This window comes from Eulemur rufifrons, chromosome 8 (genome assembly GCF_041146395.1).
Source record: "Eulemur rufifrons isolate Redbay chromosome 8, OSU_ERuf_1, whole genome shotgun sequence".
Taxonomy (NCBI): Eukaryota; Metazoa; Chordata; class Mammalia; order Primates; family Lemuridae; genus Eulemur; species Eulemur rufifrons.
The window spans coordinates 40,699,764-40,724,662 of NC_090990.1; the positions used below are offsets into that span (position 1 = coordinate 40,699,764).

The following is a 24,899-nucleotide window of genomic DNA, read 5'->3' on the forward strand; positions in this document are numbered from 1 at the left end:
TGCCACTCCAACTCTACATTTTTGAAAAATTTATTTTATACTCTTAGAAGCTAAGAATTCTGCCACGCATGAAACAAATTTAGAATTAAGAGTCTTCCCTAGTTTATCTACTTCCTTTTGAAATTTTATAAACAAGATTTTGTACACAAGAGGTAGCAGAGGAAAATTCCAGTCTGCTTGTTCCAAGCTCAAAAGGTAACTGCACACACCTCAATGTTAGCGGGAAGAGTGGGGCAAGACAGGGTAAGTCTGAGGACACGGCGCCCTAGGTCCTACAATGTATTCTCGTTGTCAGTGACCGTGTGGATACTCCAGAAGCCACGGTGAGGTGCCCGCTGGGAGGCTTGTTTGCTTTCTTTCCCAGGCATCGGCCATCCGAAGATCGGCCTTCATAAGGGAGCTTCTTGAGAACACACAGCATTGAGTTAATTGTGCAATTCCTGCTCGATTTGCAGACCATTTTGAAAGATTTATAAAAACATCTTCGTCCAAAAAATTGGCAGTAAAAATGACAACTCTTCCAAGATAAGCCTGTTATAATTGTCACTTGTTGTACTACATTAAAAAAAGTCATCAGCAGGTTTGTTGACTGCAGCCGTTGGAAATCAAGTGGTTACCAGCAAAGTGAAGACGATGTTGACTGTAGCAACAACGTAAGCAAACGAACCCGAGCGTATGGTGCACACGGTGACAGGCGATCCTGATGAAGCTTTCGCGACGACAGCAGGTGCTGGGGGTGCGGAAGGCGTTGTTTCCATAGGAAATAAGGGGACTAGAAGTGGCAATTTCACTCCTGAATTTGGGCTCCTGAGAGTGCAGCAGCCAGCGATGACTTCCCAGCGTGGATCATCGCCAGCGTGTCCATGTCATGTCCCACACCATCTCTGGGAAAGGGTGGGGGTGGGGGGGTGAGAAGGGGGTCGGGGAAACAGTAGGTCACGGAGTACGCACGAATGCAAAATCAACGTTACAACATCACATTCCAAACTGCAAGAACATCGGAACCACCTAAAGTTGGCCACGCGCCTCTGTCCGTTCTCCCAGGCCACAGTTCTGCTCTTAGGTGCCGGCCTTTCCCTCTCATCACGAGCCCGCAGCGAGTCACAAGATGACAAAGTGAAGCCAGACCGCACAGACACTCCCGCCGCCGGAGTGAAATGACCGGGCCGTGGAAGGAGTACAGCGACGAGAGCTGTCTGCCCGGCCACGTGCCCACACAAAATGCCCGAACAGCCAGAAAGGCACTTTGGGGCTGGCCTTGCCTCTCCGACTTGGCAAGTGTGACAGTGGCAACCTGGCACTTCCTAAGGCTCCTAGTTCTGTGCGCGGTGAGATGAAAATAAGGCAGAACATGTAACTGAAGGCAAAACAGGGCTGAAAATGTGTGTGAACAATTCAAAATACAAAATGTACAAAATATATGAAATACGTTGGTGTCGGCCCCCCCTGCCCCCCAAAAGGGAACTGGTATTTAACCTGAAATGACTGAATGGTGCCACACTTGGCAAATACAACTAAATGGATGGTTGGTAAATTGCTTTCTAGTTATGTCTGGGAAAATACATCTTAAACCTTGCCAGTCTTTTCAGTGTTAACTAGTCATGTTGAGGAGAAACAAAGTCTCAGATTCCTTCTCTGCATTAAAATCACTACGAAACTCACAAGCAGTGTCTCCCAACTCAAATATTCAACTACACATACAACCAATACCAAGGGGTTCCAGTATTAAGTTTTAAGCAAAAGCAAATGATTGCAGATCACATGATTTAAGACTACAATTTATTCAATATGTCTCCAAGCATTAAATAGATAATTTTATGAAGTCAAACTCAATAAAATTATATCTTAAAGTGCTGTTTTTAAAATTTGTTTCGGGAAGAACTCATGACTTCTTAGTGATTGATGTCAAAGAATGCACCCTGTACTTTTGGAAAACACAGCATTTTTCAATGTCTTTTTTTTTTTTTGCTCTTTTCAATCTCAGTTATATCAGAAAAATACTTATTTAAAGAGCTTAATAATTTCCCAATTTTTGATCCTGGTAACATTTCATCAAGATCCAAGCTTGTGCCCAAGGGCTCTCATTCAGACCCATCTGTTCTAAACAAACAGGGAGACATATTAAATACAAAGGTCGGTGTAAACTGAATTAACTACTATTTTACAATGAAAAGGAATTTTATCACATATCTTTACATCATTTTAGATTGGATATTTCTATTCAGTGCTACTGCAAGATTAAAAATTTGCCCCCACATATCTAAAGGCAGCTTGCTTTTTTTTTCTTAAAATATAAAAACCAAAGGAATTTCTTTTGTAGCATCATAAAGAAAGCAACAGCTTTACGTTCACTCTTGTAGATTCATGTAAGAAAAAAGTCTGCCACCGGCTTTATTTCCTAAAATCTTCACAAAAACGTGAATGCGCACATGGTCCGTGCTCCCGGGACCGCGGATCCACATGCCGAGTTCTCCCACCGCCAACAGCTCCCCACCTTCCAGGGCCCAAAAAATGCGCGCCTTGAAAAACACACAACGCTCCCGAGTCACGGCAGCTCTCCCAGTCCAACCTCCTGGCTCTTCCAAAGCATCCAAGGACGAGATTCTGGTTTCAAAAGGTGCTGAGCATCCAGTATCGTGGCCTGACTCCTTGTCGCGCTGGGCATGTGCCGCTAAGGATCAACATCGTCAAGGTCACTTCTCAACTCACCAATCATCATGGGAGATTCTGAACCCTGTGAAAAGGAAAAGGAAGTTAAAGTTCGTATGGTTAGAGAAAACAGTTTTCTAGGCCAACTGATTTGTGTTCTGTAATATAAACATATCTTCATCCAGCAACTTGATTCAGTGTCTGTTAAAGGGTAATCAAACACACTGATAACTATTACTCCTTATATCTGACAATTCTTGATTATGCAAAACACTTTCATATCTATGATCTCATTTAGTCACTGAAACACCCCGTGACTTGCCTGAAGTCACAACACTACTCCGCTCCGAAGTTAGAACTCAGCGTGGTCCATGTAGTAAAGCAGAGAGAGGGACTGGGGCTGCTGATGCCCACTGCGTGCGGGCACTGCGCTCGGCTCCCCGACCGCACCTGCCAAAGACAGGGTCGTTCTTGGGTCTCAACGCTGCCTCTGTCGCCAACCGTGTGGCCTTTGGTTTATGCACGTCAGCTCTGAATCCCTACCAGGAGCTTGGGACTGACCTAGCTGGCAGTGGGATGAGGGAGGAGCAGGGACACTGCGGAAGTGACACGTGAGCAGAGTGGGCGGTAGGTGGGGAGAGGGGCAGGGGCATGTGGCAGAAGGAACAAAGTACATTTGAATGAACTAAAATTCAGAAAATGGGGTGGGTGGGGGCGCGGGTATACAGAGGCCAAATCAAGCAGGACTGCGCTGAGGATTTCAGCCTTTCTCCCACAGCAAAGGAGAGCCGGGGACTGACAGGTTTCAGCAAGCAAATGAGAGAGAAGCAAGAACGGAGGATCAGAGCCAGGAGACCAGAGGCTTAGGACAGATGGCAGAGATGGACGGTGATGTTTAAAAGGTCCTCTGAGCACAGCATATCCGGATGACTCCCAGGCATCTGGCCCAATCCTGGTGCACAGGGTGCCGAGTGTGACGTGAGGAACACCAACGAGGCCCAGCTTCAGCGGGGGCAGAGAGCAGGAGCAGGGCCTGTCAAGTTTGAGGGGTCTTTGAGATAAATCAAGTGGAGATATCAAGAACAAGAAAGCTGGATGTCCATGTCTAGAACTCGGGGCAGCCCACTAAGATGAGCACTGGAAACTGGGGGCCACCTGCCACCCCAACTACTGAGTGGGAGAGAAGGGAGGGTCGGGAGGAAAGAGGCTGAAGAGTGAGTGAGAGTTAAGAAAATGGGGATAGGTAAGTTTAGATGACTCTGGGGAAGTTTGGCTTGGAGAAGAGGAAAGAAGGCAGGGGATAAAGGGGGAGAAAACTAGTGTGCTGAAACAGCCCAGGGAAGGACCTGGCAGAGACGGAGAATTCAATGTACCAAAGACACACACAGAGACACATAGACACACACTCTCTCTCTCCGCCCCCCAGATGCGAGGGGAGGCAAACACCCTCCACTGTCACAGGGAAGGAGGCCAGGACAGCACAGACGCAGGCGGCTGTAAGTTCGGGAACCAGCAGCTGCAGGAGCTCCTGTGTGATAGCTTTTGCTTTCTCTGCAAATAAAGTAGGTGATGAGGTAAACTGCAAGAGTGACTTTGGGTTAAGTCATGTCACTGTGCTGAGCCTCAGTTACCCTCCTGTCAAACCAGGGTAACAGCTGCCTAACATGGTTGTTATGAGGATCTGAAAGCTAACACTTAAAAAAAAAGGACACAACATCAGCAACACTCACTTAATTGGGGCCTAGTCTGTGCCGAGCACTGAGACGGGCCCGCACAGGAGACCAAAGCTATGGAGGGGCACAGACCAGCGGAGAGGATGCAATAAACTAACTATACTGATGCTTATGTATTTTACACGTAGTACGTGTTCAATAAATATTTCTTTTCTTTTTCTACTATAGTGATCAGTACTGAAAAAAATATATAATATATGTGTATATATATTTAATAAGCTTAAAGTTATCCTTTGACCCCTGGCCAGTAGGTCAACAGCACGGATAGCGTGAGGCCTTTCCCTTCAAGGATCCGTATTTCCGGGAAGGCTGGTGAAAGCAGATGAGGAATTTTTAAGTAACCTGGTGGAATGAAGTGAACAAGCTGGAACAAACACATCGGTGGCCTGGCTTCATCAGGACTGTCCCCAGGCTGAGTGAGTGGCCAGCCACAGACACCTCAAAGCCGTGTGTTAATTTCACTGCCGCACTGCTGGGCTCTGTGAGCACATTGTGCGTTCCGAACTGAGATCACTTCGACGATAGAGCTGGTGTCTCTTTAGACTCACACTGAAGAGGAGGCATCCTTTTTCCTTGATTCCAGAAACTCTTATTGGAAAGCTTAAGAGCAGGGTCACCCTTTCACACGGGGACATGCCCTACCGTTATACCTGCTGTAGGTGCCTTTCTCCGTTCTCGTTGGCAGGACTGCTCTCCGACCCGTTGCTGCTTCCTGATTGCTCTTTTTCATTCAACAGAGCTGTGGCATATGCTAACGTGTCCTGCAGATTTAAATGCAAGAAGGAAAAGTCAGGAGCTGTTCAGCGGCAGCAGCAACCACCAGGGAAGACCCCCCTCATTTGATCTCCAGTGGCACCGGGAGCCTGAGTGGGACCTGCATCGTGGCCATCAGAGAACCCTGCTCACCCTCCATCCCCGCTGCAACTGGCCTGACCGACCTGCACCACTTTGCTACTCGGCAAGCAATCTGCACAGATGTGCACAAGTGCACACCAATCTGTTGTCTTTTCATAGGAATGCCATAATTTCTTCTGCTTGTTCTCATTTTCAACCCATACCTCTCTTCTCTGTGGCCGCAATTTCTGAGAAACACACTAGGAATCTGCCGTCGGGGGTTCCAAATCACACAGAAACAAAAGACAACCCTCACCTGAGCGGAAATCGTTCGCTGAAAGGTTTTTCCAGTTGATGTTTCGTTAGAGACATTACTCTGTGGTGTCCAATAATGTTCTGACATCTGAAATGTAAGGTCGAAAATGCCATCAGAGATCACAAATAAGCCCCTGTGAGCCCACAGTTTCTACCATTAGACATTAGTGTCTAAAATGCAACCAAAACAGGATGTGAGTCTACCCGGGCCTTCTATCCCACTAGGAGGTGCACGGAAGATTTCAATTCCACTTTTAAGACCTTACTCAAATACTGCTTCTTATATAATCATCCCTATCTTTTCACCTGCAAAGTTAAGACACATGTATGAAAACACAAATTCAATGCATACAAGCAGGTATCAGCTGTACCAAAGAAATGTTTGAAGTCCGAAAATACCTTGAGGTCAGTCTCCAAATTAGGTTTAAGAGATGCTTCCAGAGGAGATGGGCTGTTACTGGTTCATATGGTGTAGCTAGAAAAATTCAAAGTTCAATTACCTTTTTCTGCAGCCACTGCACAGCCCAGCTCCAGTGGTGGGAATTCTCCTTGAAATACTCTTTCGCAGCGGGGCACCTGGCGATCGAGCAGAGTTTCATTAGCGAAATGCTTTCCTGGCAGATGCACTTGTTTAATCTACAGTCCCTTTTTATAGTTTGAAACACAACTTTCATTAACATTCAGTTGCCTTTATATTACATTTTTACTCTTTTTTTGTTTGGATAAGTAATACATTCACGTGTTTAAACTTCAAAAGGCAGTGGCACAAGGTAAATACGTAGTGCAGAGTCTCTTCACCACTCAGTTCTATTCAAAGTTAGAAATTAAAGAATGTAACAAAAAATCCATAACGAATTGTGCATTTAATAATGACCTCTTGGTATAATCAAATTGGTCTTTAATTTTAGTGATTTGAATAAAAAAATGAGATTATGGGAACAACCGTCTTAAAGCATGGTCTTGGAGTCTCCTCTCTCCTTGCATTTGTATTTGGCTATGTAGCAAGCTGTCCTTCACGTTTGAAGATAGGACTGAAGGTGGTATTGCCACTAATGAGTGCGTCAATGGACGTGTGAAGGATGCAGAGTACAAACGAGCACACTGGTGTCTGGACAGAGCATCTGCTGGCTTCAGACGTACCATGTGGACCCAGCACTATTTGGAAATGCCACTCTTAGACAAGTATTTATGATGACATGCTGCCAATATCAACGGTCATTACTGAACCCACAATTATGGCAGGACAATATCCATCTGTGTCCACAATACCATGTTATCTGGGAAATGCATGTTCACGTATTATTTCAATTGGGCTCTAACTTGTATCTGTTTAGGAAGCTCAAATGCAGCAGATTAAGCTCAAGAGATTCCTCATTCTTATTATGGTACAAGTCCAGGGACAGCAATCTTGAGCCTGAGAATCAGAAAAAATCTGGAGCAAAATGAATGAAGCTGTAAAGAAGGCTTGGTGCGAGATTCGGTGATGGCAGTGTAGTCTGCTCAACAACCCTGGGCATTACACTGTCACTCTGATCTTTTGTTTGCCCGCGTACTGCGTGAGGCAGTTAAACTAGCAAATCATTAAGGTTTCTTCTAACATTAAGAAATTTTGCTTTCCAAATGCCCATCAACAGACAAATGGATAAACAAAATGTGGTATATACATACAACAATATATTATTTAGTCTTAAAAAAAGAAACTCCGACACATGCTACAACATGGGTGAACCTTGAAGACACAAGGCCAGACACAAAAAGACAAATGCTGTATGATTCTACTTATATGAGGTACCTAGAGTAGTCAAATTCATGGAGACAGAAATTAGAATGGTGGTTGCCAGGGGCTGGGGGAAGGGAGAAATGGGCAGTTAGTATTTAACGGCTATAGAGTTTCAGTTTTGGAGGATGAAAAAGAGTTCTGGAGACGGATGGCAGTGATGGTTACACAACAATGTGAACGTACTTAATGTCACTGATCTGCATACTTACAAATGGTTAAAATGGCAAATTTTATGTTATATATATTTTGCTACAATTAAAAATAGAGAACTTTCACTTTAAAGTCAATTGACTTGTGTTAAAGTCTTATCTTAGCTCTATGATTCTAGGCTTGTCACTGAAACCACCCATGATATAAGACTAATAACTGTATCTAATCTTATGAGGGTGTTGGAAAGATTAAATAAGGTAATACAGGCAAAGTACCTGGCACGCTGCCTGGGTTCATAAGTGCTCAACAGCTACATGTGACATGATTTTGTCTCTTGAGAGGCTATTTTGAAATTGGGGACCTAGAGCCTGGAAGAGTTGGCAGTTAAGTTACATCAGTGAACATGACCTCATGTGAAGGGTGTACGAATCCTTGCTTTCAAAGTCTCTAAATCTAAATCTGCCTCAATTCCTGACCTTCTGATATAAGGCCTGGTGGTCTAGCAATTTTTGTTTTTTGGATTCTATAAGATCTACTACTCTTTTAATACTCCTTGTTCATATTTTTTTTTTTAAAGTATCATTTAAATAGGTTTCTATACCTTCCAAGCAAGCATTCTCTGACTGAGTCAGATTCTCTAGGTACCAAAACAAAGGCAGATTTTTTTTTTCCTTGGTCATATTTGACTTATAATTAAAACACCATTTCCTCTCTGCATCTTAAATCCATACTTACTTTTGAGCAAGAGTTACGAGGAATTTGACACACTGATAGCAGCGACTGCTGTCCACATGATTACTGTGGTGCATCAAAGCTGAAGGAAAAGAAGAGGACATTTTAACAGTCAAGGACTAAGCTGGAAGTGGGTCCAAGTGATCACAAGGTCTCTGGTTCTGAAAACTGACAAACAATTTTGATAAGCAGATAAGGAACAACTGAACTTAAAAAGCACGGTGGTACCTGACTCAACAGACTCCCCCAAATTCTAATGGGTAGAAACACTACTTTAAATAGGACCAAAAACCATACATGGTGGTGAAAGTTTGACTTTCAGAAGAACTGAAAAGGAATTAAAATTTACACTGGCTGATTATTCACCCAGAGACTTTTCTACACACCATACTATTGAGAAGAATAGTGATGACACTTTTAGTTTGATAAATGGAAATTTATACTAATTCAGTTCAACAAGTATTTCCTGCTGTGTTTCAGGGGTTTAAAAATAAATAAGACTTGGTCCCTGCTCCTGAGGAGTTTATAGTTTTTAAGTTACAGAGAGCCTGGGTACTGTTTTAACCAGAGCACGCTGTTCCAAATCTCCTTTCTGCAATAAAAGGAGGCCCCAAATTTCCTCTTAATATATAGCAAAATCTAAAATGACTCAGATTAACTGGAAATATAAGTGTATGGTGGAAGGTGAATAACACTATTTTGAACTAAGTTTTTTTTAATAAATAGCTTATTAAAGCTGATTTAGCCTTCTGAAAAAGAAAGCCTTGACAAAAAACATCTATGAGTTTACAAGGGAAATTTGGTTACATTCATATCATAGGAAAAAAGACAATCACATTTCTTGAGCTCGACAACATCCCGAGTCTGAGGTTTTAGTGTTTTCCTCCCCAGTGGCTGTGGTGTGGAATGAAAGATTTCCTCCATCAGAGAGGGGCTTTCAGTTGGTAAGTCATAACACCCTCGACTCTTACCTGAGCTGGGAAAAGGACCCCAAGCCGCACTTTACTGAAGGCATGAGAGTGTCGAGGGCGATAAGACCCTTGGGTTTTAATTCTCCTGACTAGAATGAGGGAACCCAGTGGCCCTGACCGGACATCCAACCTATCACTCACTGATCTAAGCCAGGGAGAGCAGCAGGAGGCAGAACCAGCCAGAACAACTGGTATCTACATATTTACTGTACACATGTGTTCACAGGCCAGGCATACTTGCCTAGTAATCCATTTTCTGTCTCAAACACAAATTTGACTCGCTCTACTTGTATGGGATCTTCAATGACCTGTGAAAGGAAGGAAATAAAGGTTGGTGAATGAAAGAAGAAGCTTGTATCACAGCCACTGGTGTCTTCTTTATAAGCATCCTATGATCAATTACATTTCAGTTTCCTGATTCTTAAAAATATTTTTAGTAGTACACATACAATCAACGGTGTCTAAGATTTGATAAACTGTAAAGCCAGCAACTTACCTCTGCAGGTAATCATGAGGTTTAAACATGGTAACATCTGTGCTTAGTACGGTGCCTTACCTGTTGTAAAGACTCAGTAAGGGTTACCCATCTCCGCTACTGCCCTCTGCTCTGTGCACTGTAACTGCCGTGTACCTGTCCAGCTCCCTCACGTAACCGTGAATTCCTAAGAGGCAGAGCTTCGTAACTGCTCACCTTTAAATCAGTAATGCATGAAGCACATGACCGACATGAATAGGACTTGATAAATGCAGGCCAAATGAATGGGAAAAACAATAAAAGGACATATAACTTTTTATTTACAAACACATGCTGACTACTAAATACCTAAATACAAGCGAATCAGAACATTTATGACTTACCAATATTTCATGAAGTAGTTGGAATGTATTCTTCAACTCATGGGGTGGAGCTGTTTCTAATTGATTCTGAAATATATTTTAAAAGCATAAAAATCTCAGTGAATGCACACTGGAGTGGCAATCAACACGCTGGAACCAAGCACTAGTTCTACCACTATCTGGACCTTGGGCAAGTCAACTCCCCTCTCTGGGCCTCAGTTTCCTCAAGTGCTAAATCTGGGAACTAAAATAAACAACCTCTAAGGTCCTTTGCTGTAACACTCTGTGACACTTTACTATTAAATTAGGAAGGAGGAGAGAGGATGAAAGGAAAGGGGAGAATGTAAGTCACTAAATAGACCTGAATTTATATATGTACATATCCTATTTTGTTTTCCAGAATATGACGGTATAGCTATGAGAATGCTCTGAGCTCAGTATGCTATGAGTGAAGTATATAAAAACGTCAGTTTATGAAACAGAATAATCTGCCAAGATACACTAAGTGAAGAAAGCAAGGTTTATAAAACGCACACTCCTTTGGACATTTTAATAAATTCATACATATGTAAGGTAGAAAAGGATACTGTGTTATAATCCCCTACTCCCAAGGTGTCAGGTGCTCACTAAATCCTCACAACCTGTGCAGTCAGTCACATTTCCTCCCATTTTGCAGACGAGGAAACTGCCCCAGGTCACATAATTAGTAAATAGCAAAGACGGGAACTTAATCACGTCTGATATAGGTCTGTACAAAAAAGGCTGAGGGCAAAACACATCGCAACAAGAGCCTAAAGACATAATCCACTAACCACCTGCTTCTTGTCAACATCACTGTGATAAATACTGGTGCAGGCAGAAAAGTATGCAGAAATTCTGTGGGCAGAAACTAACATGTGTAGTGTGAATTCACACCCAGAGGCCAGGAAGGAAACATGCCAATGTGATGGTATTGGCCCCTGGGGTAAAGTGGAGAGGAGGGGACGAGGACGACTGGTGGTGGTTAAAGGAGACTGTAGCCTCATTTGTATGCTTAAGTTCTTCACAAAGAGAATGTAGTAACGTATTATCTATGTAATTACAAACTAATAAAAATAAGCCTACACTACTTTTATGATTAGAAAAAACAATTTAGGCTACTAAAAGCAGCATACTGCCTGGAGCCAAGGAATGCTCTCCCAGAGCCTCCACTGAAGGCCATCTGGCTACTGCTAGGTTTAACTCAGGTCCTACCTTAATAAAATGCAGCATAGTGAAAGAAAAATGCTCATTGCAGAAGCAGCAGTACACGACCATCTCCATGAGCGCCAGGAGTGAGCCTGTCAGCTCTCGCAGGGCAAACATCACCTGGGGGGAGGAAGTAACAGGGGTGAGCTCTTTCTGTATCACAGTTAACAATGAATCTGCTCTTCCTGACTTTAACTGAAATTCACTCAGATTTAAGACCGTCAACACTGAATCAAAACAGGGTTTCTTAAATGCAAATCTATGGATAGATTTCAAGGTGTCTAGACCTGTCTGAAATTTTACACAACTTTGTGCAAATGTGCACTTTTGTTTGGGAAAGAGTCAGTCACTTTCATCAGCTTTTCAAAGGCAAATGATCTCTCCTCCAAAATTAAAATAATCACTGATGGACCCAAAAATATTAAGCTAAAAAAAAAAAAAAAAAAAAAAGAGAGAGAGAGATGTAGCGCAACACTGTTGATGTGATTTTAAAAACCAGAATGTATATTGTTCATAGAATCATACGTATGTAAATCAGGTTTTGGAAGGAGGGTTGGAAAATCAAGTCCACACGAGGGCCAGCTCTGGGGGGAAGAGGAGCCTGGGATGGGGCTGCGCCACACAGGGAGAGCTGGGAGCAGCCCAATTCCAAATGCCCGAGGTTCAGAGCTGCAGCATTCCAGGACCAGGGATATGCAGAAAAGATGGGGGAGGAAGCCCTTTCTAACAAACTGAGTGATTCTGATTGGTGAAGTGCCATCTGCCTCCCTGGGGCATGGGAGAGTAGCTGGCCGGACTGGGCCTAGAGTACAGTTCTTGGCAGAAAAGAGGACTAATAATATTCTCTTCCACTAATTATTTCTTTTTGACTTACACACAGGAAGAAAAATCAATTTGAAAGAATCATTTCTTCTCTTAACAATATCCCTCTTCATCAGAGCAACATGTAAAATATAACTAATAAAAAAGGGTGTTTTTCCTCAAATAGGAGAAGTAACTAAAGTAAAAAGAAAATGGCTTTAGAATAACAAGTACATACCTCTAACAGGTAAGGTTTCCCCTCGGACAGAAACAACAAGGCTTCTACCTCCTCATGCAGGGGCAGCAGAGGGCTTGAGGGAGCAATGCTAACAGGTGGTCGTTGTTTAAATATGCCAGGAGCTTTAGGAGACCAGAGAAGCAAAGCACAAAACAAAATCTGTCTTACTTGGCGTTATTCCACAAAACAGGCAGGTGTAAGGTAACATGACTCTCTGGAGATTCACACACCATTGCTGAGAACTTACAAGCTGGTCCCTCACGGTCTAGCGGGGAAGCCAGTCATGCAGTTGAGAGAAAATGTTTGCCCACTTCCTTCAGTGTATGCCTACAGTGTAGCTGCGGACTCCCAGTAACTCCACTCAAGATCATCTTTCAAAGAGGTAAAATGTAGATAGTACGTGAGAAAGTGCCCAAGGCTTTCACTGAGGATGCAGTGGACAAGACACTTTTGCTCCTCAAACAACTGTCCTCAAATAATGGCCAACACCACCTGTGCTAAGCAGAATCAGCCCATTTGGAAGGGGTGACCTCATTTGCTAGAAAAACAAGAATGCGCACTTTAATTTTCTTTTACAAAATAGTCTGAACTCAAGAAATTAGGTAGCTTTGTCTTTTTAGATGAATGAGTTAGAGTTTAGTAAGCAAACTCTGCTTACAACCATATCCTTGTGTTCCTCCAGCATTCCTTTAGAGAATCAATAAGCGTTTCTCTCTCAGAATCGTGGCCTGTGATATTTACCCCATGTCCTGCCTTTAGATCTTCCTAGCCAGGGGACACTAAAGTGCCACCTAGCGCAACCCCAGGCGTCAGAGCTCACATTCATATCCTGGCTGCTCTGCCACCAACTAGCCTGGAGCCCTGTGAAGTGACTAAACCTCTCTGTATCTTAGTTTGCTCCCCTACACAAGGGGATAATACCCTCACAGGTTTGCTGTGGGGATTAAACACAATACATTTGAAGCACCAAGTAAGGCACAGCACACAAAAAACACTGAATACATTTCAGCTGCTTTGTTGTATTATTACTATTGTTGCTACTGTCATGACAACGCCTAGAAACAGTGTAAGAACATAGTACACACATAGGTTAGGATTTTGGATAATCATATAGGACAATTTGTGCCTTCATTATATTAAATGATGACTATGCTACTGGTTCTGGGTGACAAAACAGGAAATGCTACCGACTATACCTTATATTCAAATATATTTCAATGACATAATTTACATTTGAATCCCCTTTGGTTTTACAAAGTACTTTAACATTTATCTCATTAATCCTTATTATACCTGGGGAATTATGTTTTCAATATTTTTATTTTGTACTGAGGATGGGAAAGGTCAGGTGGCTTGGTCAAGGTTCACACAGGTAGGAGACTCCAAGACACATCTTGGCTGATTTTCCCACTATAGTAACTGCTCAAATTTTGGTGACGAATGAACTCTGAATCAGCCTTTAATCCTAGTGTTTTTAAATAATACTCATATATCCTCCCACCTCCCCAAATAAATGATTGACTCACTTTCTCTTGTGACAACTTAATAAAATAAGGTGAAGCTTAACATGATTTAAAACAGAAAGTTTAAGTACTCCTCAATTATCAAATAGCCAAATGAGACACAGGTAATATCCATTTAATTGCTAACATTATTGCTCTCCATGCTTGACAAATTCAGTCTCTTCCTTTTTCTGTTGGATGTAAGCTATGTTAAAGCTTACCAACGTTCCTTTGGGAAGAGACATCTGAATGCAAAACAAGTAATGCCACTGTATTGTGAAGATTCCCAAATTCTCGTGCTTGTGCTGAACTCCATCGACGTATCTGTCATCAGAGAAGATAAAGTGGACATTAGTGTTGTGGTTAGAAATACCACAAAACGAGAAGATCTTCTGGCTCATGATACTCTTGGCCTCAATTATTTCTCAATGCTTGGCAGTATAAGAGGTCAAAGTACAAAAAGGTCACAGGTTTTAAGCTAGTTCAAAGGGTTTTCCCCCCAGACACATTAACTCATATCCTAAAACCAATCCCTTCATGTTTTCACCTTAGGTACTGAGTGCCTAGGACGTGCCCGGGAATCTTCCTGTGCAGGAGAACCTCTGAGGCTGGAGGTGTGGCCCTGCCACTGCCATTCACTGGGCTGTACAGCTGTGGGCAGGCTGGCTACCAGAACACTACCACCTGGCCTCTTCGTATCATGGCCAAGGTAAGGCTACGTGTTCTGCCTACTTTGTGATTTTGAGGACCAAATAAAATATTAAAAGTGAAAATGTGCTCTATAAATGCAAAATAATATTGACTATATATATGTGCAGCTGAATTACAGTAAATTTAAATCAATCGCCAATGTCGGTGGAGTCCTACATAGGAAAGAGATTATAGAGGAAAAGGGATATTGTAAATCTCAAGACAGTGTTGACACACAGCATGTTACGGTGTCAGTACTTGATTTTAATAATAAAGGGGAAGCAAAGAGGCCTAGGTGGCAAGTTTGTCTCCCTTAACAAAGACCGGAAAACTGCCTATGTGATGTATCACACACAGGAGAAGCCTCTGGCTTTGAAAGTGGCACAGCTGGGTCTGAATTCCGGCTCCACCTATACGTTAGCTTTGAGACCTTTGCAAGTTACTTAATATCTCTGTGTTTTAATTCTTGCCTGAGAACGGGGATGAAACTACCTAATTTTTACTGAATTGTGACTATCAAAAGTATATAAAAGTATACCATAAAGTGATCAGTTGTATCTGGTACATATCAGTGCTCCATAAACAGTACTCATCATTACCGCATGTTAACATTTTATGTATTTTAAATTTGTCAAACAAAAAAAATGTAACCGATGGGAGAGACACATCAATATAGGAACTTCAAACAGAAGAGTCATTTTTGGATCCATCCAACCCTATTATTACAAAACAACTTCCCTTCATTTGAATGAAGAGTATTATATGTACAACATCATTCAGTTTATAGCAGTACAACTTCACATTTGAATTCTGGCTGTTTTATCACCACTGGACTTAGAACAACCTGTCACTACCAAAATAGCCTTGTTCACAGCCCCAGAGAGGAAGCAGAGGACCCCAATACCATCTATTCCTTGAAGGCTTGTGAAATCTCCCATCAGAATCCATCTTTCCCTCCTGTGACACTCACAATTCACATTTTGACTGAAATGCTAAGTAGTCATTTCCATGGGTTATTTTACTAAATTCTATGAAGAAGTTGTAAAAATAACTGAACTCCAAAGAATTTTAAAGTCTGTGTAGCACTAGTACCTGGACTCTTACGAAATTAAAAATATTTACCACCTGCAAAGAGAAGCAAAGTGGCAACGAACACCACGACCATCCCCCCAGGAACACCAAAGCAAGCAGCATCACCTGATTGTTCTGCCGACTGGCCCCGAGGAGAAAGCTGATCATGTGTCGCAGAGCTGAATGCCTCAGAAGAAGGTCCCCAGCCCTGATACCTTGCTGTCACAAAATATTGACAATGACAAATTATATTCCTATCCAGACAAAAATGTGTTTTAAAAACGCAGCTAAATTAAGATGTTTTAAGGAGTCAACATATTTTTAAATGCTATAATTCACATATAGAAAGTACTTGTTAAAATCTAACCGAAAAACTCTGGAGCCTCACATTGCTTCACAATGGCTACTGAACAACTAACACCGCTTTTAATGAAAAGTGTTACCACTGCTACCAATGAGTAACTATACCTACCTGTATCAGAATTCTTGCAAGTAATATAATTTACAGGTTAAGATTTTTAAGAAGAAACACTCATAAAACCATACCATATAGTCTAAAACTTTTCCATGTATAAAATTTTAGATTATAAATCTGCTGTATTAGGAAAAGATATTAGAAAAACGATACTTACCTTTTGTACAAAAGTGTTGAACAGGAAAAAGTACTGAGCACAGTTTTTACAATTTTCTGGGACATCTTTATCCAACAGAGCAAGTAGTACCTCCAGTAACTGATGAAGGCTTTTTAACTGGTTAGAGAAAAGATAAAATTACATAAAGAAAAAGAATGCAAGACAGACATTTGTAACAGGATTAATTTGAAGTAAACCACCATAAGAACAAAAGGAAAGTCTGATTGATACAATCCAGTCTCAAGATTCAGATGGACTTATGCTTTGGAGAGCAAAAACAGAATCCTCAGTTTTACCTTCCGGGGAAAGACTGGTGCTGGCAGCAGTAATTACAAGGAAAGTCTAGTTTCCTAGATTTCAGAGTCAAAGGCACGATTCTACTAACAGTCACATTTTCTCCAGAGCCAATTTCTGTCTCTTAAGAAAAGGCGGGGTGTGGGGGAGACATGTTTCTGAATCCCGCCCTCCACTATGCTGCTTCTTCACATGGTCACAGATGCAAAGAATAAAAAACACAGACACAGGCATAGGTGCTAGAAACCAAGCCGATGGAGCAAATGGAGAGCAACAGCCTGACAGAATGACAACGGTGATATCCACTCAACCGTGAACTTACTTGAGAGCCCGCTGACGCCTCATGGAAAGCTTTGAAAAACATTTTATTTGTTTAGAAACCGTTTTGGTTATGACATTGCTTCTTCTTTCCCTCCCACCCCAACTGCTTTTGGACAAGTCCCTAGAAATCCATCTGTGATCTGAAAATTAAGACCAGGCTTACTATTCTTATTAGTTCATTTCCTCTGAAGATGGTATTCATAGACTTTTGAAATATTCCCATCCATCCTGTCACACCCATCATAAATACAGTAAAATCTAGCATTTATGTAGCACTTCATTTTCAAAGTACTGTACAATGTAGGGGAGTGGCAAGAGGTACCGTTTCCATTATGGAGGAGAAATTAGACATGAAAACACATCAGCTGGGTACCAGGCAGATGCTGAGCAAATGGCTTCCACGCTTACATCCTCCACTGCCTTCCCTCTCCACCCCTGTGTCGTGCCTTTAGAGGCTGGTGGGTGATATGCCACAGCCTGACCCCAGCTGTAGGGGGACTACACTAACGCTGCCTTTATCCTTTGTTTGAGCTGGTACATGGGAGGAAGGAGGTGAGTGAGATGGTCCTTACGTTAAGGATTCTTGATGCAGCTTAGGAAATTCCTACAGGGGTGGAGCAATGGTATTTAAACTGTCCTAGGCAACTCCCAGTGACCTATTTTATATATTCTGCATCCAGGTAAGGTTTTGTTTAAAAAATGGTTCTGCTATTCAAGCTGATCAAAAGCCACTGTCTTACAGTAAACCTCAATTCCCTAATAATTCCTGGAATTGAGAGACAGTCTTCTTCTAGGACCTTCCTAAAGGGCATACTTCACCTCCTTATTCGAGGAACTAAATGCTTGGGTGCCAGGCACTGTAGCTGGATCAACAGCCTCCTTAAAGGACTTGTTCAAGGTTGCAGAGCAAACTCTACATCCGAATTTGAAGCAGCAATTCCTAAAATTTGCATTTAGTTTATTGAGACACACTGCCTTCAGCCAATGTTTATAAAGGAGCCAATTTGTTCTGAAAACAACATTTTTCAAAGTTTTCCATGTAGTGTCAGCTGTTTGAAACAGCAAACTTGGGAAGTAACTGCTGTATTTGCTAAGACTTGATAACAGATCGAATAATTAGATTTACAATGTATGTCATTTATTTCCCTAAGACTTAAAATCTTTGGGGATTGAGGATGGTAATGAACACCAAGGTTTGTTTTACCACGTGTACATGTTTAGTTGTGAACCAGAAAATATGTTGCAGAAAATAAGGCCAGAAGAAATTCAGAGAAACAGGACAAAGATTAGGAAATAATGGAGACCCATGAAGGGACCATTCATTCTTTGGCCAATGCCCCTGGATGAATGGCACTATTTGGTTTGGTTGCCATGTGCAGGTTTAGATCAGGAAAATAGCTCATGAGGAAAGAGACAAAGCCAGGGGTGGCTCAAGACGTCTGTTGGTCTAGACTAGAGTTGCTAGACCCACGTTAGTCTCAGTTCAGAGAGATCTAATACAAATTCTTGAGAAAGGACTCTGAACAGGGAGTGTTCTAGAAAGAAAATCCTGAAGCAGACCAAAGCAGACCTCAATTCCTAGCCTATCCTGGTTTCTGGGATATAAGGAGGAAGGCACAAAATGACTTCTACCCTGGTGTGTACCAGAAAGTCAGTTCATAGAAGGTGCATTCCATGTGGCAAAATTACCAGACTCCAATCCTAGGCTCTCTTTCTTATGACCTGCAATTTAAAACATCTGGTAAAAACAGAATATATAAATAAAATTTTAAACATGAGACCGACCTTATCCTGATAGAACAAGGCACTGTCTAGGGTTTTCTCCAGAATGGTGGCCACAGCGACTCGTACTTCTCTCACATTACACTCCAACAAGAAAATCCTAAGAGAGAGAAACGTGGTGTGAAAAAGCAAGTCAGACTTCTGTAAACCCAGCCTTCCCAATGCAGGTCCCACCTAATAGGCAAGAAACAAAATGACTCAATGCTCTCGAGTCTCCGAGAGCACTAGCGCTTGCTCAGGGGCCAGGCAGAGCTTCCTGAGGCACTGCATTCTTGCTCACTCCCCGTAACTGTGAATGCTACGTAGGAGCTGCCTATTTTGAAACAGACACACAGGGCAATGTTCCAAGTCCAATAATATTCTAAGTGACAACTAGAAAAAAGTTTAAAAAGATAACTCCCACGGTACCTAGCTCCAGAGGCTTGATCCGATTCAGGTACAATTAATTCTCTTGGGAAGAAAACCTACAGGGGAGTGCCGCACACGCCCTCTCACAGCACATTAGGGGGCGCCAAGAGGATGCACAGATCCAGAATATGGGCAGTTCTACAGGGCAAATGGCCAGTCTCCTCCCAGAATAAATGGCTCAAAAAAAGGGGGGTAATGGGTCAAAGGAACTAGTGAATATTGAAGACTGAAAGAGTCGTGAGAGACATATAAAGCAAGGGCAATGTGTGGACCTCGCTGGATCCCAATTTGTACAAATTTAATGGTAAAATAACATTTCTGAGGCATCTGGGGGAAATCTGAACATGGACTAGGTATAAGATGATATGAAGGAATTATTAATTTTGTTTGGTGTGATAATGGTAAAGTGCGTATTTTTTTAAACTTTAATCTGTTAGACATGTATGCTGAAAATTTATAGTGAAATTATATGTTGCCTGCAATTTACTTTAAAATACTTCAGAGGGAAAGAAAGAGAATACTCACATGCATGTGAGTGTGTGTGTGAGACAGGTAAGACAAGACTGGCAAAATACCGACAACCTGAGCTGGGGAACGCGTATGGGAGAGGGTCCATTCTGTCCACTTCTGTGTATGTTTAACACTTTCCACAATGAAAGTTCTTAAAAGATGTTAAGTATCCTTCATGTCAGGAGTCTGAATTCTTTGGATCAATTTGTAAGTAATATTAAGAATTTAATTTTTTACAATTATAATAGTATTTTTAAAATTGCCTAAAAAAAGGACTATACTGAGGGGCTGATCTAAAAGACAATATCCTCTCCACATTTACAGTTACTAAAATATTAGTGCAGTGTATATATTTTTAGTTGTAATAATGGCAATCTAAGATATCTTAAAGGTTCTAAAGAAATAAGTGATTAGAGAAAAAAGATTAATTCTTCAAACGTGAAATCATAGCAATTTGATAGTGATAAGTCACTGGTCTTCATAAAGAAAGAAACAAACTATAATAAACTCTTATCAGGAAAAATTCAGATGAAGTAATTCACTGGGGTTCTTGACCATTAGGAATACTAAGAAATCAAAACATATTCCCAAAGAAATTATAGAATATCTCTGGAGATATATAAAAGCAAGCCTCCTTGGATATAGGGAATGAACAAAATATATGCTATGTTCCTTCCAAATGCATCGATGATGACTCTATGACACTCTAATGTCTAGCATAATACCTGGGAGTCCTATTGGGAAAAGATTTTGGAATTGAACTAGAAAAATGGGTGAAAGGCCATCTCTAATACAAACTCTAAAGGGACAGGCATACAACACTTCAAAGAAATGTTTATTCGTTCTCTCCTCATGAATACAAAGATAAATGGATATATGCATGCGTGTGCAAATAAATATCTGAGTGCTTACTATTTGCCAGGCAGGCTCTTTGCAAACAAAAAGGAACCAAAGAGACTTGGCTTCTGCCCTCAAGAGGCTGGAGTTCAGTGGAGGAGATGCGCAGGCAAACCTCCTTTGGACTGGGTGATCGGGAACAGCCTCTCTGAATAAGTGATGTTTAAGCTGACATCTGGAGAAGGTGCTCACTAGGAATTAGGGGAGAGGAGTGTTCCAGACAGAAGGAACAACAGGTGCCAGGATCTTTAGGCCGGAAAACAAGCCCGGCACGTTCAAGAAACCAGCAAGCCAGGATGACTCCAGCCAGGTAAGCAAGCAGGAAGTGAGACAGAGTGAGCCTGGAAGGACAAAGGGTTATGGTAAAGATTTTATATTTTATTACGAGTGCAACAGGAATCCACTAAAGAACAGAGAAGTGATGTGACCTAATTTATTTCAGAAAGAACACTTCTGTTGCTGAAAGAGATACTGGAGGAAAAAGTGGAGACATTAAGTAGCCAAGTAAACATCTGGAGCTCAGGCCCAGAGATGAAGGGGACAAGATCAAGGCTTTGATCAGATCTCTGACGCACCACCAGACTGTGACTGCCTTGTGGGAAGGGACGTGCATTTCCGAATTCCCTGCGTGTTTAAGTTTAAAGATACCAGAGCATATCTGTATGATGACAGAAGTAACCTGATAGAAAATTCTACAAGGTAATCATGAAGGAATAAGAGTGACATAATTAAAGGGCCAACTTCCTGGAAAAGGTCTGCATGTGTAGAGAGACTCATTTTGAGAGAAGCGAGGACACTTTCCTCCGTAACAATATGAGGAAAGGGCAAGACGGGACCAGACTCTGGTAGGTACATGGACCTTGGGCCGGAGGCCGGGGGTGCCCATTTGTTAATCTGTACTATCTCAGGGAAGTCTGAGGCCAGGCCACTCAGCAGAAGTGAGGTGAGCTGACATGGGAAGTCAGAGGGGTGAGGAGAAGGTACGGCTGGCGCAGAGTGAAGGAAGAGACCGCTGGGGAGAAAGGAGACAAGACACTGAACATCAAGGCAGTGCTCACGGGGTCTCCCAGAAGAATGCACAACTCCTCAAGGATAAGAGGAGCTGACTTGATGAGGACGACTGAAAGTGAGGTGCGAACATTCACGGGGATTGGGGTATTTTGAATTTTTACCAGAAAAGGCAATTTTTTAAATGATAGGTACATAGGTAAATATACTATCATAGTTAATATACTATCAGATTTGTGAAGAATAATATTTTAGCTAGAATCCAAACACAGGCGATACTGTGAACTGTGTAGTAACCTCCTGCCACCAGACTGTGAGTCCCTAACGGAAGGGACTTGCATTCCTGACCCCCCTGAGCCATGGCTGGGGTCTAGGACCTGCCTGTGAGCGCTTAGTGGGTGAGCTGCCTCACATGCTCTTGCAACGGAACATGTGCTTGAGTCCAGTCCAACACAGATGATTTTCGAGTGACCTGAATAATTTCTTCATGACTTCAGGGAAGAGAGCTTAAAATTGATTCCAATCAGAACAACAGTTTCAAGGTGAAATAAAAAGGGTTATAAGAAAGTTCTCTAAATCATTGGAAGAGACACAAATTTCTCTTACTTAAAAGAACTTGACACTTACTTTATCAATTCTCGTCCTTCGGAACTAATAAAATATTCAACTAGCCACTGACAAGCGTCGTAACTTTTTGAAAGTAATGCTTCAATAGTAGCAATCCATTCTTCAGTGTCAGCCCTTTAAAAAAAGCAGACAGCAATGTTAGGAGTATGGCCCTGGCAAATAACCCCATGGAGTGCCACTGCTATCCGTCCATATGTCCACCCATCCCTCCATCCATCCAGGGCGCGTGGGGTGGAGGGATAAGAAAAACCTCAACAAGTGCCCACCAACGGGGCTCAGTATATCCCAGAAGCCAATGCTTTGCATTCTTCTGTTACCTGCGGTATGAACTGTCCTCCCCACTCCTGACAAAAACGTGAAGAAGCTTAAGTCTTAGACTTTAACTTTTATCTTCTGTATTTGCATCAAAGAACTTCAATCGGAAAAAAGGCCTGACGTGTAGCATTTTGTTTTGCTCAATTAATTTATATTCACAAAATGCACACTTTCAGAATAGCTTACATTGATATTTTTATACTTTATTGCAATAATCATTTATATCCTACTTTACTGAATAAAAATATTCAGGCAGAAAAAAGGTGTAATGACTATAGTACCTGTAATGTCACACCACCTCCCTTAAGCCCCCCAATGCCCAGTATGGTGAGTACAAACAAAATGGAAACTGTGTAATGTGTAAATAGCATGGGCAAATTTCACAGACGGAGTAACCAATTAAATTCCCTTAGTTAATCCTACTCCCGGTATTGAAGGGAACACATTTCTTCTTTTCAGTCAAATACTAAAGACTGAGACCAGTTAATATGTCTTTGATTATCACATATAAAAATGAAGTTGACATTATATTTTTTTTCTTCTCAAGAGCATCTTGACTGTAAAATCTGTCCCAAAACCTCTCCATACTTGTAGGCGCTCAACTAGTCTCCTCACCCCGAGTCTCCCCTCACTCTAGGTATATCCTACAAACCACTGCTCAACTACCTCCCATTTATCACTCGTTTATTCACAGAACTACTTACCCAGAACTATAATGTGTCAGGCACCTTACCAGGTGCTGAAGATAAAAACGAATAATCAGGCGGATATAGTCAATGTCGGAGTTTCTAAGGCATCACTCTGAACATACTTCCCTGTTCAAAAATCTTCATTGATCTCTCATGAAAAACCCCAAACTCCCTGCTCTGGCACTCAGGGGACTCAGTAAGTTCCAAACCCAACGTCCGGTCTCAGCTCAAACGAGTCCCTTACGTGGACTAGCACAATATAACTAGTGGTTCTTGGTTCCTCAGGCAAGTCTCATCTGCTACTCAGGTTCTTCCCTCCGCCTAGGATCATTCCTCTGTGTTTCTCTATTTTTGCCTTTCAGAATCCTTTGAGATCAATGTCTTTAAAGCCTACCCTAATCTCCACATCTGGATACGATTTTGCCCACTTCTCAAAGACATGCAGAACTTATGCCTGCATCACAGGTATTTCTCTATCCTTCCCATTAGAGTAGAAGTTTCTAAAGATAAAGATCATGTCTTAGTCATCTGAGTAAATTCAGAAGCTGCTTTCACAGTGTTTTGGAATTACAAATTCAACTTTAATTGAATTAACCAGTGTCTCTTGTCACAACAGACTATCAAAATATGTCACTCCTCACCTGAGTTTTTTCTTTGTCCGTAGATAAGTTTGAAAAAGGAATTGAATAGCAAGCTGTAAGCTCACCTTTGCCATGCAGGGATAATACGGGTGCTTTAATTTAGTCTAGGAGAAAGGGAGAGAAAAAGAGGATATTTTTCATACAAGTTTTACAGATTATTACACATTGTTACGAACTGAATAATGATACATGATGAAGTTAAATAATAAGAAGAAAAATCTAGCCAGTTCATTACAAAATAATTTCCATTTACACTTTTTAAAAGGTTAAGAGAAGACATCTTCTTCATTTCTATCATCAAATCTTCTCAAAATACAGCCTTTAGACCATAGTATGTTAAGAAATCAAGAGACCAAGAACATTTTTTTCCCTTACTGGCAAATTATAACCCAAAATATAAGTACCATTATATAATTATAACATTACTCAAGTAAAAAAAGTACTTGAAGTCTCCACAAAGCCCTGTATCCATTGACATGATCTCACAGCTACTCAACTTCATAGCTACTCTTAGATTCTTCATAAAAATGTAAACAAGGGCACTTAAAGCCAGTATGTGGAAACCCACACCCACTCGGCATCTACGTTACACATTCCGAATGCTGCCTGCAGTTTAATATCACCCAATAAGGGCATATTTATGGGAGACTTTTTTTGTATCTAACCTGAAGGCTAACAAGTGAGAGTGAGGATGAGTCACCGAATGCTTTAGCTAAAAGAAATTTAACTGTAATCCTTTCTTATTTCTTTACTAACAATCCCACTAGCTACTTACAGCATTCAATGAAGCTAAAGACAAAACAAAACTGAAGTAATCACTACTGTACACATCTCTGTTCTTCATAAACTTGAGGTTCTCATCTCTCACCATCTACAAAAGAAAATTAGCAATTAATAAAGAAACAAGATAAAATATTCAATACATGGAGGACATGTTCAGTGATATAGGTAGGTAAAAGGGTTTATAATTCCCTTTTTAAACACATTGCCACGCTAGAAAAAATTTTTTTCCTTAGCACCACGGTGTTTTATTATAACAATAGAATAAAAACTTTGAAAACAAAATGATCCTTTCTAATTTAATGAAAAACAAAATTTATTGACTTCCATTCATTTAATCCATGTTTCTAGAATTAATTTGTCACTACTAATTATAACAATAAGAACATCAACAAGTAAGATTTTCACAAACGAACTGCAGGGTTTTGTCCAGGTTTTGCATCATGAGGCTCTGGGCTCAAAACT

At 41.4% G+C, this 24,899-nt stretch overlaps 1 protein-coding gene across 2 annotated transcripts in view; it reads right to left on the reverse strand.

Moving 5' to 3' along the window:
• Window positions 1-18: 18 nt before the first annotated feature.
• The window catches only part of USP24 (ubiquitin specific peptidase 24), a 125,207-nt gene continuing 100,326 nt past the window's right edge, over window positions 19-24,899 (reverse strand). The window contains exons 53-68 of one of the 2 annotated variants that reach the window (XM_069480051.1): window positions 24,430-24,525; window positions 23,655-23,758; window positions 22,010-22,123; window positions 18,563-18,659; window positions 16,163-16,279; window positions 15,657-15,749; window positions 13,991-14,093; window positions 12,268-12,389; window positions 11,235-11,348; window positions 10,023-10,088; window positions 9,406-9,472; window positions 8,197-8,275; window positions 6,032-6,107; window positions 5,533-5,619; window positions 5,033-5,143; window positions 19-2,734 (exon numbers count right to left, since the gene is read on the reverse strand). In XM_069480051.1, coding sequence (XP_069336152.1) covers window positions 2,672-2,734; window positions 5,033-5,143; window positions 5,533-5,619; window positions 6,032-6,107; window positions 8,197-8,275; window positions 9,406-9,472; window positions 10,023-10,088; window positions 11,235-11,348; window positions 12,268-12,389; window positions 13,991-14,093; window positions 15,657-15,749; window positions 16,163-16,279; window positions 18,563-18,659; window positions 22,010-22,123; window positions 23,655-23,758; window positions 24,430-24,525 — 1,509 coding nt within the window. In that variant the 3' untranslated portion in view covers window positions 19-2,671. The other variant, XM_069480050.1, reaches the window with a different exon arrangement.